Here is a 15755-nt window from a genome sequence, read left to right as displayed (position 1 = left end):
ATCGAAAATTGGAAAAATCAATATTAATTGAAAAATCGAGAAATTGAAAAAGTGGAAAAATCAAGTTATTGAAAAACCGTCAAATTGAAAACTGAGAAATTGAAAAACTGAAACATCGAAAAATTGAAAAATCGAAAAACTGAAGAATCGAAAAGTCGAAAAATTGATAAATCGAAGAATTAATAAATCGAAAATTTGAAGCATCCAACAGTCGAAAAATTGAAAAATCGAAAAAATGAAAAATCCCAAAAATGATTATCAAAAAATCGACAGATTGAAAAATCGAAATATTGTAACACTAAAAAGTCGAAAAATCGTAACTATAATACCGATACGTTGAAAAATCAACAATTTGAATCATCGAAAAATTCAAAAATGGAAAAATCAAAATTAATTGAAAAATAAAAAAATCAAGTTTTCGAAAAATCGAAAGCTGAAAACTGAGAAATTGCAAAATTGAAACATCGAAAAATCGAATGATTGGTAAATCGCAAGATGAAACGAAAAATCTAAAAGTCGAAAAACCGAGAAATCGAAAAATGGAAAATTATAGAAATCGAGAAATCTAGAAATTGAAAAATCGGGAAATCGAAAAATTGAAAAATCAAATCAATTCTCATGATTTGATTTTTTAATAAAATTTACGAACTGAAAAATAGAAAATGTAAAAATTTCAGGAGTCGGAAAATTGGAAAATCGAAAAATTCGAAAATTCGTGAAATCGAAAAATTAAAACTCGGAAACTGAGTTATCGAAAAATTAAAAAATTGAAAAAGTGGCAATCTGAAGAATCGAAAAATTGAAACAACGAAAATTTGAAACACCGAAAAGTTGAAAAATGGAAAAATCGACAACAGAAAAATCCAAAATTCGATAAATTGAAAAATTGAGAAACAAAAATCTACAAAATGTAAAAGTCGAAAATCAAAAAGTCGAAAAATCAAGTTATCGAAAGAAAAGTAGCAAACTGGGAAATCGAAGAATGGAAACATAGAAAAATTGGGAAATCGGAAAAATGAAAAATCGAAAAGTCGAAAAATAGGAATTGATAAATCGAGAATTTAAAACTAACAGTCGAAAAATTGAAAAATCGAAAAAATGAAGAACTGAAAAATCGAGAAACTGAAAAAGTCGAAAAATCCCAAAATCGATTATCAAAAATCGACAAATTGAAATATTGAAACATCAAAAAGTCGAAAAATCGCAACTATAATATCGATACGTTGACAAATCAACAATTGGAAAAATCAAAATTAATTGAAAAATCGAGAAATTGAAAAAGTGTAAAAATCAAGTTATTGAAAATTCGTAAAATTGAAAACTGAGAAATTGAAAAACTGAAACATCGAAAAATTGGGAAATCGGAAAATCGAATAATCGGTAAATCGCAAAATGAAACAAAAAATCTAAAAGTCGAAACACCGAGAAATCGAAAAACTGAAAATTATAGAAATCTAAAAATTGAAAAATCGAAAAACTGAAGAATAGAAAATCGAAAAATTTGCGAAACCAGAAAACTAGAATCCCAAAATGGAATGAAAAATCGAATAATCGGGAAATCAAAAAATTGAATTGATCAATCGAAATATTGAAACATCAAAAAGTCGAAAAATCGCAACTATAATATCGATACGTTGAAAAATCAACAATCTGAATGATCGAAAAATCGAAAAATGGAAAAATCAAAATTAATCGAAAAATTTAAAAATCGAAAAACCGAAGAATCGAAAGTTGATAAATCGAGGAATTAATAAATCGAAAATTTGAAGCATCCAACAGTCGAAAAATTGAAAAATCGAAAAAATGAAAAATCCCAAAAATGATTATCAAAAAATCGACAGATTGAAAAATCGAAATATTGTAACACCAAAAAGTCGAAAAATCGTAACTATAATACCGATACGTTGAAAAATCAACAATCTGAATCATCGAAAAATCTAAAAATGGAAAAATCAAAATTAATTGAAAAATCGAAAAATCAAGTTTTCGAAAAATCGAAAGCTGAAAACTGAGAAATTGAAAAATTGAAACATCGAAAAATCGAATAATCGGTAAATCGCAAGATGAAACGAAAAATCTGAAAGTCGAAAAATCGAAAATAATAGAAATCGAGAAATCTAGAAATTGAAAAATCGAAAGATTTACAAAATCAGAAAACTAGAGTCGAAAGATTGAAAAACCTACGAATTTATAAATCGAAAATTTGGAATATCTAAATATATAGTTGAAAAATTGAAAAATGAAACAATCCAAAATATTGAAAAATCAAGAAATTGAAAAATCAAAAACCATGAAATCACTTAATTCAAAAATAAAAAAGTCGAAAAATTGAATAATCGAAAAAACGACAAACTGAGGAATCAAAAAATGGAAAATTGGAAAAACTGAAAAAAACGACAAAATGAAAAATCGAAAAATCGAGAAATTGCAAAAGTGGAAAAATCTTTAAATCGAAAGATCGAAAAGTCGAAGGATCAATTTATTATTATTATTATCATTATTATTATCAAATAATCGAAAAATGGACAGAGTAAGGAACAGAAAAATTAAAAAATCAACAATCTGCAACAACATCGAAATGTCGAAAAATGTAAAAAAACTGAAAAATCGAATAATTGACAAATAGAAAAATCAAGAAATTGAAAAAATCGAAAAATCTAACACTGACGAATCGAAAAATTGGAAAATCTGGAAATCGAAAAATCGAAAATTAATGTAATGGAAAAATCGAATAATATAGAAATTAACAAACTGAGAACTCGAAAAATTAAAAAATCATCAATTTGAAACATCCGATAATCGAAAAGTGGAAAAAAATCCAAAACTTGAAAAATCGAAAATTCCAAAAATTAAATAATCGGAAAATTGAAAGTCGAAAACCCTAAAAATCGAGCAACCTAAAAAGTGAAAAATCGAAAAATTGAAAATCTGCAAATGTCTTGATTTTATATATAATAATGTTAATGTTAATAATGTTACAATGTTATAGTCTAATCAGTAAAGCTCGGAATTATATGCAGAAAAAAAAGTAAATATGAACATATACAGGTTTGCTTATTAAAAAAAAAAATTAAATTGGATGAAATCGTCTCTGGAGTGTATAATATGTTGCCTATGCAAGAATTGTCAGGTGTGGACGTATAAAAGGAACACCCTGTATATATTCGCGGATATGAAAGACCATATACAATCCTCTATAGCCGAGACGACTAAGAACCGCCAGTGAAATTTTGACAATATAAGTATTTAAAAATAAATCGGTATGTTTGCGAAAAAATTGTATTAAAAATAGACCTACGAAAATGATTATTTTTAGCTTTCATTAACTCATCTTTTCGACATTTAGAAACAGTTACGACACAACGATTCTAAACTATGTTAATTAGTGCTTACTATACCATCTGCTATTTAAAATCATCATTTCATCGAAAAAATGCATGACATTTAAATACACGGGCTTCCTCCTTCATCTATTCACAACCATAAATTCCGGTTACGATTTTGACATAATGCTGAATTTCTACAAGCGTTCAAATTAACTACCACTACTCGTTACCTTTATCTTCAAAAACTTGGATATTATTTTCGGTACCTAACCAAGAACTTACTTCCTTGGGTAATCAAAAAGTTTTCCGATTAGGCTAAGCGATGGAAATATTTTTAAAAATTTTTATTAAAACGTTACAAATGTCAGTTCAACAAATCGAAAATGTTAAGGTAAAAATGGGACGCCACGATTTCTCGCCATTTTTTTACACATCGCTGTTTGCTAAAGCAATATTAAAAACAGAATTATTACCTATATACAACGCTGGTTTTCGTATCAGTTGTTGATGCTTTTGTTAAGACGGACTTGAAGTTTCTACAGTTGAAGATTTATTTTTTGGTGCCGGTGTCTCTGATTGGCCCTTATTTCTTAAATTGTTGACTATTTTGCAATGGTGATTTTAATTTAATAATTAAGTAGGGTTTCAGAGAATTCATGCTTCCGTGTCCAGTAATTTTAATTAAGGGTGTGGGGACAAAAAATCTGCACAAATTTCAAACTAGAATAACTGTATTATAAAAGCAGGTATTAATAACGTGATCAACAACATTTATAAAAACAACTTTAAAGAACACAATCTGCACCATATCTACTTGCTTTACGAATTTTTGTTTTAACACGGCGCATTAAATTTGTAAAAGCCGATATTTTTGTTTGCCGTATTTTCAGCAGTATACGCTTCTTTAATTCTGCATCTGTCGAGGCTTCCCATCCATTTTCGTACCCATTTCTCTTTAGGTTTCTCCAAAAACGTTCAATTGGGCGTAGTTGAAGTACGTTGGGAACATTTTTGTCCTTAGGGATAAAAGGAATGCTTAACTCATTATATGCAGCAAAAACGTTAGCTGCGTAATGAGCTGTTGCCATGTCTGGCCAAAATACAAAATTGCCATCCGAATGCTTTTCTCTTATAAAGCGGACAAGTCGAGACCTAATGCACTGTTTTTCATAAATATCTGCATTAACAGAATTTCCAGATGGGCAAATAAACGCAGTAGAATGTCCACGTGACGAAATGGCCAACCAGACCAACAACTTGGACTGAAATTTTTTATAACGTTTGAATTTCACTTTATCATCTACTTCTTCTCCTTCCTTGCAATAGAAATGTTTATTGTTAGCAGTATCGCTACCATCAAAAGTGAAGTAGGATTCGTCATCGATGATTATTTCAGTTCCATTTGAGGGGGAAAAAGCGGATTCAGAAAGATGCCTTAATTTTCGTTTTTGTTCCAACTTTTGTTTTTCTGAATATTTAGGGGCGAATTTTCGCGTTGCAAGTTTGACATTATTCTCCTTTAATATGTTGCTAACATACTTTTTGTCAATTTTAAATTTCGGTCCAATCTTTCTTAGTGAAACACCAAGTTTACCGTGACTTTGATTGACTAAGGCTTCTCTCTTCTTCTGGGACATTTTTCTTGCTGGTCTTCCGCTTCCTACTTGTCTTTCTACCGAATTCCCATTCTCTACTCTTCTGCAAATGCTATAAGTTGTCCTTTTTGATATCCCCATTTGGAAGAAGTGATTAACGGTGAATGACTTTTTTAAATGCATAAGCCTTCTATAAAATTCGGCAATCACAGATCGGCGATCATTTTCATTTAAGTGTTCCATTATTACAAAAAATATTGAAACTTTCAAGAGGAACTAGGCATAACAATTTTTAACAACTGTAAAAAAATGTTATAACGTCAACCGTCATTTTTCTCAAAGCTAACTCGATTTTCGGTGAATTAAAATTTGTGCAGATTTTTTGTCCCCACACCCTTATTTCTTGACAACTTACACCAACCTCTGAAAGTTGACTCACGCTCGATTTGAGTGGTTGGAAATCTTTATTTTTTTGGTATCATACAAAGACTAAGCCCCACCCATACCCGCCCCGATCTCAGTTTTCAATTGTGATGAATCTTTCATTCGTTGTCAGATCGAGGCGCGGAGCCTAATCGCAAAATCCATATTTCCTCACAAAAATTTACCATTTTAAACGTGTTTCAAGTTTCAAAGAATAAAAAAATCATCACAATGGAGATAGGGTGGGTGGGCGGGGTTTATATTTTGCCTCTTTCTGTTAATATACATGGTCTTCTTTGAACAACACGATACTCAAAGCATGTTTTTAATTACTTGCAAAGAAATAAGTGTTTTGCAGTTAAGCTCCGCTCCTTTGGTCTACGGCGAATAAAAAAAATCATCACAATTGAGATATGGGCGGGTGGGCGGGCTTTCATTTTGTCTTCTTGTTTTAATATATGTAGACTTCTTTTCACAACATGAAACTTAAAACATGTTTAAACTGGAAAATTTGTACAAGGAAATATCGATTTTGCAATTACGCTCCGCCCCATAATTGCAAAATCCAGGAAATATGGATTTTGCAATTATGGGGCGGAGCCTAATTGCAAAATCGATATTTCCTTGCAAAATGTACCATTAACCATGTTGTAAATTTCTTGTTGTGAAAAGGGTTATGTATATTAAAAAAAGGGTAAAATATTACCACCCCCCACCCGCCCGATCTCCATTCTGATGATTTGTCCTTACTCGTCGTGAGCCAAGTGGACGGAGCTTAACTGCAAAATCCTTATTTCTCTACGAGAAATTAAAAACATGTTTTTGTGTATCGTGTTGCTCAAAGATTGCTACGTATATTAAGAAAAAAATAAAGCCAAAGATTAAGCCCCACCCATACCCGCCCAGATCTCAATTCTCAATTGTGATGAATTTTTCATTCGTTGTCAGATCGAGGGGCGCGGCTTAATTGGAAGATCCATATTCGTCTACAAGAAATTACCATTTTAAACATGTTTTAAGTTTCTTGTTCTGAAAAGGCGACTATACGTATATTAAGAAAGAAGGCAAAATATAAGCCCCGCCCACCCACCCTATTTCAATTGTGATGATTTTTTTTTTAATCGTCGAGAACCAAAGGAGCGGAATTTAATTGCAAAATCCTTATTATTTCTCTACAAGAAATTATCATGTAAGACATGATTTTGAGTGCCGTATTATTCAAAGAATACTATGTATATTAAGGAAAGATTAAAGCCAAAGATTAATCTATATTTCCTTACAAACATTTACCATTTAAACGTGTTTCAAGTTTCTAAGAATAAAAAAATCATCACAATGAGGATAGGGTGGGTGGGCGGGGTTTATAATTTGTCCCTTTTTCTTAATATACATGGTCTTCTTTGAACAACACGAGACTCAAAAACATGCTTTTAATTGCTTGCAAAGAAATAAGTATTTTGCAGTTAAACTCCGCCCCTTTGGTTCACGGCGAATAAAAAAATCATCACAATTGAGATAGGGCGGGTGGGCGGGCTTATATTTTGCCTTTTTGTTTTAGGCTCCGCCCTATAATTAATTTCATAAAAAAGGCACAGTATTGGCTGGCTTATTTCAAGAAATTGCTTGTTCAATTTCTTGCTTAGAATTCCCGCCGAATTGATTTATTTTTTTTTATATACAGATAACTTGTTGAAAAGTTTTCAGAATTGTAATTTGTCAACAACGAATATCCTAAGCAACATTAAGGCTTACTAAAAATTTGTGAAATTATAGACATACTTACTGAAAATCGCTAGGTAGGTATTTTCGAGTGGTGACGAGAATTCACGCTACAATACATCGTAACTAAGAGAATTTAATTAATTATTCCTTGTTTCTCAAAAATCGAAAGCTTGGTTATCGGATTAACTATGACTGAAATTGGACTCTTTCACTGGGAGTTGCCTTGATCCTTTATTGTCCTTCTCACTGTAATGAGAGATGGCTTTTTCTCTACCAAGAACAGATTGCAGAGGTACATTTTTGCACGAACCCTTGGTTTCAACCCTCTTCATGGGGACATTACTAGGTATCTCTGGTGATCCCGGATATCTTTCCGGTCACCTTTACAAACTTTGGATCTCCCGTTCGTCAGACAAGGACTCTAGCCAGATATGAAAGCTTGCTAGCTTCTCCGGCAGCCTGACCTTCACTGATTCCATATGATATGTTATTGTCTTTCCATGTGGGTACTACACGTCAATAACAACCACTTAAGTGTCTATGAGCTCCTTCATTTTTGCTTTTCTTTGCACCTGGAAATGCGCAAATAAACACTCCAATCTATTTTTCGATTCAAGTGTTGATTTTTTCCTCGACTGGAATTCACTTTCAAAATTTGTCTCTATACTTTGAAAATTCTTTGTTGGCGAAGGAGAGAACTTTCCTACACTCTTTATCTTAACACTCCCGACCACTTGAAGAAGGTTCAATCACCAACATTTCGTCATATTCTATGACGGGTAGACATACATATCACAAACACATGAAGTTTGATATCGTGATAAAGATTTACATTTCTGTGTTTGTTACAGGGTACGGAATGTCGCAACCCTGCGGTCACTTAGACTTTTATCCCAACAATGGGAAGGAACAACCCGGATGTGATATAACCCAAACGCCTCTGGTGCCGCTTACCCTAATAAGGTTTGTTAATATACACAACATTCATAACTTAACATAAACACATCCAAATTCCAGGGACGGATTGGAGGAAGCGTCCAGAGTTCTGGTCGCATGTAACCATGTGAGAGCCATAAAATTATTTATAGACAGCATAAACACCCAGTGCCCCTACATAGGTAAACATTCCTTAAAGATATATAAAAAACAAAACGCCATTCGTTATTCCAGGGCACCAATGTTCTACTTTCGAGCAGTTCATGTCTGGTAAATGTTTCACTTGTAAACCAGGCTCTACAAACTGTGCGATTATGGGCTATCATGCCGATGCTAGTCCTGGTATAGAAAACAATGAAATTGCAGAATCGAAATTCACGGATTTAATAGGAAACAAATATTTTCTGACTACGGGTCGGGAGTTTCCTTTTTGTCGTAAGTTTTTTTTGCTCTCGTTGCTCTTAAATTTACTTATTTATTCCACAGGAAGACTGTACCGAGTGAGAATAGAGTTAGCCAAACCCAGAATGGCAGAGTCCTGGGTTCAAGGTTTCATCAAAGCCTCCATATATAGTTCCGCTGGTGTGATCCACGTCGATCTGACACCATCTGGAGAAACCAAATTAGAGCACGGAACGACATTCACTAGTGTGGTGTCACATCCCGCTGATTTAGGTGGAAACATAAAAAAAGTTGAACTCAGCTGGGAATATGAACTCAATGTTCTTGAACCAAAAACGATATGTATCTTTTGGTGCAATGACCACCTTTATGTTGAAAGTATATCTGTAGACGAAATGGCAATGCCTGGAAGAGGGTAAGTTTCTAAGTGTTATTTATTTAGCAGTTGTTACACGGTGTTGATTTTAGAAAAAGGGACGCACCATTTTCAAACAGATTGTGTCCCAAAGGCAAGAAAACCTACTCTGATATAGCGAGCAGAGGCAAAGGTGTGTTCGTCGATTTGTGTAAACAATCGGATAAGTTCGATAAAAGCTGATAATGCTCCAGTGATTTAACAATGTACATAAATAATTTTATTAAAACGTTGATTAGAAAACAAATTTGTTTCTGTTTCCTTAGAGAGCGTCAAAAATTCTAAACATTAATGGGTATTTGCAGGTAGGTAGGTATTAACTTTCCATTTCTAATAAAACATCCAAGGTTTTCATACGCAATAAAATCTATTTCATGTTACATCAACTGCATAAATAATTTAAAGCCATAACATTAGTTAAACTTATCATTAAGCGGAAATAGGCGATAACTGCTTACTCCCATCCATCAACTTCATACAAACAATCTCAAATATTTGCATCACCAAATCTTGATTAATCTTCTGTACTTGTAACGAAGCAACAAACAAATTCGCAACATCTCTTAACGTTTTCTCACCAACTAAATACTTGAAATAATCTGCAATAAAAAATAAATACCAATCCTTGGAACGAACGTACTAAATAACCTGGAACTCCACTAAGGACAACATCGATGAACTCTTCCAATTCTAAAGAGAGAGTATCAACTTTGCTTTCAGCAGAAATTTTTGCATTAGCACAGCAATAACGTAAATAGTAATTAGCTTGAGTAATTACGCTTTCCTCTATATAATTGCCAAAAAGCAATAAAACCGATTTTATTACAGGTTCTTGGGTTAACGACGTATCTTTGGTGTCTGCTAACAGCTCACATAAAATATCCAATAGAGCTTTAGTGACAGGCAATTTGACTTCAAAGTCGTCTAATTCATCTGAAATAAGTGTACAATAAAGTCATTTTTTTGACAAATTCGAAAAGTACCTTCAAATTGAATATTGGACTGTCGTAGTTTGTCACCATCTTGCAACGATCCTAGCGAATCGATGGCTTCATAAGCTGTGTCAACTGTGCAAAATACTTTCCTCTCACAGAGAAGTTTCGACATTCGCACAAAGAGATCACCCTCCTAACAAATTAAAAAAAAAAAATACAGAAAAACAAAGCTTGCAAAAATAATACTTATACGCATGATATCTATTTTATTTATTTTTTTAAAACGAAAGACGGCATTACCGTGGCATTGGCTTCTGCAAATAACCATCTTTCTGCTCCATCGTACCTATCACAATCCGCAACATTACCCGGAAGCGCAGTTTTGATCGTGTTTAGAGTATTATGAATAACTCCCGTTGCCGTTTTAGCACAAAATTTATAAAAACTGGGCATCACACCATCAGTTTCATCGGCATCTTCCGATTCCAATAAAATTTTATTAGAGAGATCATCCGGTGGCCTAAAATATTTAAAATACGCAGTCGAATTTAAAGCATACTTTTAAACTAGGTTACATAGGACTCAAAGCCGGCGTCGACATATTAGATTCCGACGACTTCTGTTCAAGCAAGGACCGAAGTTTGGCTATACTTGTAGCTAGGTCAGCCGTCTCTTCGTACTCGGGTTCCGGACTACCTTCTTCATGAGTCGTTATAGAAGGTATTTTGGGGACAGTTTCGGGTTTCACTGGTTCTGTTTTCGGCTGCAATTAAAGACAAGTGATAATGTTGGTAAATACGTAACAAGGGTTTTCTTATTACTGGTTCTTCCTGTAATGGGTTGATCCATGTGGTTTCAAAATCATCAACCTTATCTTGTGATTTGACGCGAATCATTTTAGTTATTTGCTTTTTCTGAGAGATAGGTTTAATTGCATCTTCTGGAGGGCTCTCTTGGAGACCTGTTAGGCGGAGACCTTTGCGAATTCGAGTTCTACCGAAGTCTAGAAGCCCTTCCACGACACCGGCAGCTTCATCCTTATAATTATGAAGTATTTTATTATTGATTTTGACAAAAAATGTGATTGGCGTTTACATTGACCTAAATTTTTTTAAAAACTTATTAACTCGAAATTTATTTGTAAAATAAAACTATTAATTTACGCAAACTTAAAAACAAGCTTTTTAAATTACCCACAGACGGACCGGTAAATCAGAAACCTTATTATTACAAGATGCCGTTCTTATTACATAAGCAAACCGCAAATTATGGTACATTTGTTCAACAAGTCAAGCATGATTTTTTAGAATATACTTTTGTTATATTTTCAAACAAGGAAACCCATAATGTGTACTTTAAACTTTTTTAACGTTAAAGTTAGTTTGTTATTTTAACAACCAAATATTCAATCTTAGCTGCATTAAGTACTAAACAACTACTTAACACGTGTAAATACTTGAATAAACTTTCTCTGGTGTAGATCTCACATTCTCCAAATTTTTAAACAAAATTCAACTGTCGCAAATTCTTGTATCAAGAAAAACTAGGTCTCATTTTTTTAAGTTAATCTCTTAGTTCTAATATTTTATAATGAGGAATTACGTTACACAACTATTTCTAAGCTAAAAACAGGTTTAACGTGTTTCAATTTATAATAAAAATGGGTTATGATACAAATTTATTTAAACCATAAATTTTACATTATTGTAATCAAAATTAGGCAAATTTATCAAATGTAGTATTTAGTTACATTTTTAAAACTGTAATTTAGAAAAGTGGTAAAGATGGATAGATTACAAGCGATGAATATGTTGAAATATGAGCATAGCTACTTTTTCCATTTCTAGTACATAATCGGTTAGAAAACTTGTTATAGTTGTCCAAGAGATATAGCGGTTTTATAACTTTGACTTTGCCAACCCGCTCGTCTGTAACAATTAGCATCTTAAACTAATACTGCTAACGATGATGTCATAAATTTGCATCTAATAAACTGCATTACGCGTTAACAAGGGTAATGGAGAAGACAAATTTGTAAAATCATTACATTTCTTGTGCGAGTATAATTGAGTAATTAGTTATTGTTCGTTATGCACCAAATTATTTCTAATTTTTCTTCTATTCGAGTATGTAAAGATATACCATAACTTCCATATGTAAGTTAACACTCAATACTGCCAGTTTCTAGTGCGAGTAAAAGGATCAAACTTATCACCCTGTATTCGAAAATGTAATTCTCTCAAACATTACAAAATTATAGGCCTATCTCTACAGTGTGGTGACCGAATTTGAATCAAATTTTCGCGCTGAATTTAATTAATAGCGGTGTGAAATCACATTTGAATAATTTGAATTTGAGATAAAAAAATCCAATCGAAAAATCGTTAAGCATAGGCCTTGTGCACGTTTAGTGCTTTTCCTGGTAGTTGGTAGCTCGCTAGGGGATTTTAGTTAGAGGGTTGGTTGGTAGACAAGATGGCAGAAAGCGTGATTATTAGTTAAATTACTTGGTTTGGTAGTTAATAAAAAGGGAGGAAGCCTTTGTTTAACGACAATGCATCGTAACAAACACGTCACAGTTTTCCCCAATATGCGCAGCTAATTATTGCGGATTTTTAATCGGAAAAACTGCGGACTTTCGATCAACGCGGACATGTGGTGTAACTTTGTTTTATTGTTTGTAAATTCACCGATCACGTTAGAGTATTAATCATTAACTGTTTCTAACACAATTTAACGTTATTAGCAGCGTTATCATCGTTACATCACCGAGGTATTTCCTCGCAACGGTAAAGATTGTTTACATCACCGAGGTATCTCCTCGCAAAGTTAAAGATTGATTACATCACCGAGGCATTTCCTCGCAACGTTAAAAATTTACATCACCGAGACGCTTTTTTCCTCGCAACGATGACTGGATATTTTTATGTTTGTTTATTATGTGTTTTTTTAGGGTAACCAGTTCACGGTATTATAAACTCTCAAAGTAAATTGTTTTTTTAAGGGGACTCGCTAGACGAGGTATAACATTTTTTTGGTTTTTTGTATGAAAAAATGATATTAATATAGATGTATCATACATCGAACTGCAGCTTTTTTCATATTCTAGAGCGCAGAGACCAGTTCAATCAACTAAAAAAATATGGCTGAGAACTATCGTAAAAAAAGCACCATTGTATGTTTTCTTTTCAAGTTTTTTGAGTCATAACCATCATAGAATCGCTTGAAACTTCGCACATGGATAAAACATCACTTTTTACAGGGCGCAGAGTCATTAAATGTTTGTTAGTGGTACAATTAGTTTAAATAATAATGTGTTTATTAAAATCAAAATATACCACAAATTAATGCAAAATACGTCGAATAATTTTAACAGGAATATCAGAGGAAAATTAATGATCTATTGGTTAGTAGAGTTTTTAACAAAAACTAACAATTATTGAAAAAAATGGGTATCAATTCGACAGAATTTGAGCAGTTAGTTCAGTATTTTGCCGATAGGAGCGCCACTAAAATTTACGGAAGCGACTTTCCAGGTAAAACCCTTATCGCCTGCTTTACCATAAGCTGATTGTTAGAGTTCTCAGCTGATTTTTCTAATTTATAGCAAGGAACTCAGTTTTATAACAAGCCGCCAGGACCGGCCGTAGTAATCTATTGTTAAGGAAATTAACTTTTACGCAATGAGGTACTATCATAAAATCGAATTAAAACTGGGGAACTATAATATTTTTACTCCACTCAGGATCCTGAATTCAATACACATGATTACTAAAAATTCATTGTAATATTATTGTTAATATATATTTTGCTTTCTTAATTAATAAAACTAATAAACATATTTATAATAATAATAAAAAATATATAATATACAGCTTTTGTTTAACACGTATAAGTAGCTAAGTGTATCTACTACTTATCCCAGAAAAGAGGTGTTTTAAAAAAGCCCTACGCCCAGTAACTTCTCCCTTCATTGTTTACTAGAAAAAAGTGCTCGTATATGTTTTCATTTGCCGAGAGATCATTTTCAAAATATATTTATAATAAAAATATGCAAGTCTTGGTGATGAAAAATGTACTCCTAATAAATTATTAAAGTACATAAAAAAATAGAAACAAATTTTATTTATTTAAAAAAAATCTCTCGCAAAGGCAGGTTCCTCTTTCTTCTTGAATCAATTATTTCGGGCAATAAAGCGCCAAAGCAAAATCTGGCAAGTTTATCTGCCATCTTTTTACATATATTTCTCCGTCTTTATAATTTTTTTCTATATTTATTCCTTTGGGTGTCCATACAACAAAATAAACTTGTGAAATACTCGTAACAAGCATTTGTCCCTGGACTTGAAAGTAGTAATCATGATTTTTTTTTTAGTTTCAATTCTCTGTCTGTCAATGTACAAAATTTGATTTTTTTTTTTCCAACAGCTTCTTCGGGAGACAAATCTTGCGATTTTGAAGGGCATTTAATTTCGACTAATGCACTCCTATCCTCTAGAACCCTGTCTGGACTAGCAGCCAAGTAAGGAAATTGTTTTGAAATAAACAAGCCACACCGTTCAGTTTTTATACTTTTATTTATTTCAAAACACTTGATAGCTTTTTCCTCACTTTGCTATCCATAGTATGTATGACTGTTACCTCTAAATGTACTGTACAACAGAGACTCCACAGTTTTAGCTATTGCTGTAGTCGGTCTAAGTTTGTAAATACGTCCAAAATTTGAAGCCGTAACCCTAATTTCTCTTTCTTTTGCCCAAATGTGCCTGTTGCCTAGTGTCTATTTCAATTTGGTCTAAATTCAAAGATAATTTTCTCAAAAAAACCTCTTTGGCTGTCACAAATGTTTCTACATCCATGACAGGATTTTCTAAAAAATATTTAAACCGTAATCGCAGTCGGAACCGGCATACGTAAATTTTTTTACGACATATTTTTTTACGAATACTTTGTCTAAGACGAGCTTGTTTTATAGACGAACAATATTTTTTTGTTATTAAACCAAGACCGTTTTAATCACAATATATTTACTTATCCTCTCTAAAAAATTGATGACGTCACCTCAAAATTTTGCTGAATAAATCCTATCTAAATTGTATAAAATATGATGAGTCTCTTCTTGTGATTTATCATTCCATTCATGTTTTTTGGATTTGTATATACAGAATGACCCCAAAAATTAATGAATGCGTAAATTTATTTTATTGATTTAATTAGGAACTACAGAACCCAATGCTTTCAAATCTTGCAAATGTTTTAAGGTTATAAAGAGCATAATAAATTTTTAGTCAAAATATATTTGCTTATCCCCTCCAAACAATTGATGACGTCAGTTCAAAAGTTTGCCGTATAATCCTATTTAAAGTTTACAAAATATAATGAGTCTCTTCTTGTAATTTATCATTCCATTCATATTTTTTGGATTCGGATATACAGGGTGACTCAAAAAATTTAATGAATGCGCAAATTTATTTTATTGATTTAATCAGGAACTACAAAACCGAATCTTTGAAATCTAATGTGAAAAAAAAACATAATAGGCATGCAGTCGTCACGTTTCCGATAGCGAGGGAAGTACTGTCTAAACTCTTTAGACCAATTTTTTTGATTTTCCCATTTTTCCATTTCTCAATTTTTCAATGTTTCAGTTTGGGATTTTTTCACTTTTTCGATTCTTTAATTTTCCTTCCATTTTTAGGTTTTTCAATATTTCAGCTTTGGAATTTTACAATATTTCGTTTCTTCAATTTTTCAAATTTTTGATATTGTGTTTTCTCGGTTTTTAAATTTTTCGATATTTTAATTTTTCAGTTTTTAAAGTTTTAGGTTTTTAGATTTCTCACTATCTCGACTTTTCGATTTTTCAGTTCCATGATTTTTCAATTTGTCGAATTTTTAAATTTTAGATTTTTTGTTCTCGATCATTCGATTTTCTGAGATTTCAGGCTTAGATTTTTTTTATTGTTCAATTCTTGGATTTTAAAAATTTTTGTTTTTTAAA

General features: G+C 32.3%; 2 protein-coding genes across 3 annotated transcripts in view; one reads left to right on the top strand and one right to left on the bottom strand.

Annotated features, from left to right (window-relative positions):
- The window catches only part of LOC135125749 (pancreatic triacylglycerol lipase-like), a 103823-nt gene extending 94757 nt beyond the window's left edge, over positions 1-9066 (top strand). For both annotated transcript variants that reach the window (XM_064051409.1, XM_064051411.1), the window contains exons 8-12: positions 7918-8029; positions 8084-8184; positions 8237-8437; positions 8489-8819; positions 8873-9066. In XM_064051409.1, the coding sequence (XP_063907479.1) occupies positions 7918-8029; positions 8084-8184; positions 8237-8437; positions 8489-8819; positions 8873-9002 (875 nt within the window). In that variant the 3' untranslated portion in view covers positions 9003-9066. The remainder of the gene's footprint in view (positions 1-7917; positions 8030-8083; positions 8185-8236; positions 8438-8488; positions 8820-8872) is intronic.
- Positions 9067-9167: 101 nt separating this feature from the next.
- On the bottom strand, positions 9168-11698 carry LOC135125674 (uncharacterized). Its single transcript, XM_064051321.1, has 7 exons — positions 11660-11698; positions 10576-10791; positions 10330-10517; positions 10055-10274; positions 9803-9947; positions 9468-9752; positions 9168-9418 (listed from the first exon to the last, which is right to left on the bottom strand). Exons 1-7 carry the CDS (start codon positions 11696-11698, stop codon positions 9249-9251), a joined length of 1263 nt encoding a protein of 420 aa, XP_063907391.1. The 3' UTR covers positions 9168-9248.
- Between the last annotated feature and the right edge of the window lie 4057 nt (positions 11699-15755).

This window comes from Zophobas morio, unplaced genomic scaffold, assembly GCF_036711695.1.
Source record: "Zophobas morio isolate AGI-343-1 ecotype UQ-CSIRO unplaced genomic scaffold, CSIRO_AGI_Zmor_V1 ptg000009l, whole genome shotgun sequence".
Lineage (NCBI taxonomy): Eukaryota > Metazoa > Arthropoda > Insecta > Coleoptera > Tenebrionidae > Zophobas > Zophobas morio.
The sequence above is the reverse complement of the archived record's forward strand: the minus strand, read 5'-3'. Positions and strand labels throughout refer to the sequence as shown.

What these genes read in the sequence shown, in the direction of transcription:
- LOC135125674 (XM_064051321.1), bottom strand. Translation starts at nt 11,698, where the DNA reads ATGCTAATTGTTACAGACGAGCGGGTTGGCAAAGTCAAA. An exon ending in ACCCATTACAGGAAGAACCA is followed by an intron (nt 10,518 to 10,575) that starts GTAATAAGAAAA and finishes CTTTAATTGCAG; the next exon opens with CCGAAAACAGAACCAGTGAA. An exon ending in TGTCCTTAGTGGAGTTCCAG is followed by an intron (nt 9,419 to 9,467) that starts GTTATTTAGTAC and finishes TTTTTATTGCAG; the next exon opens with ATTATTTCAAGTATTTAGTT.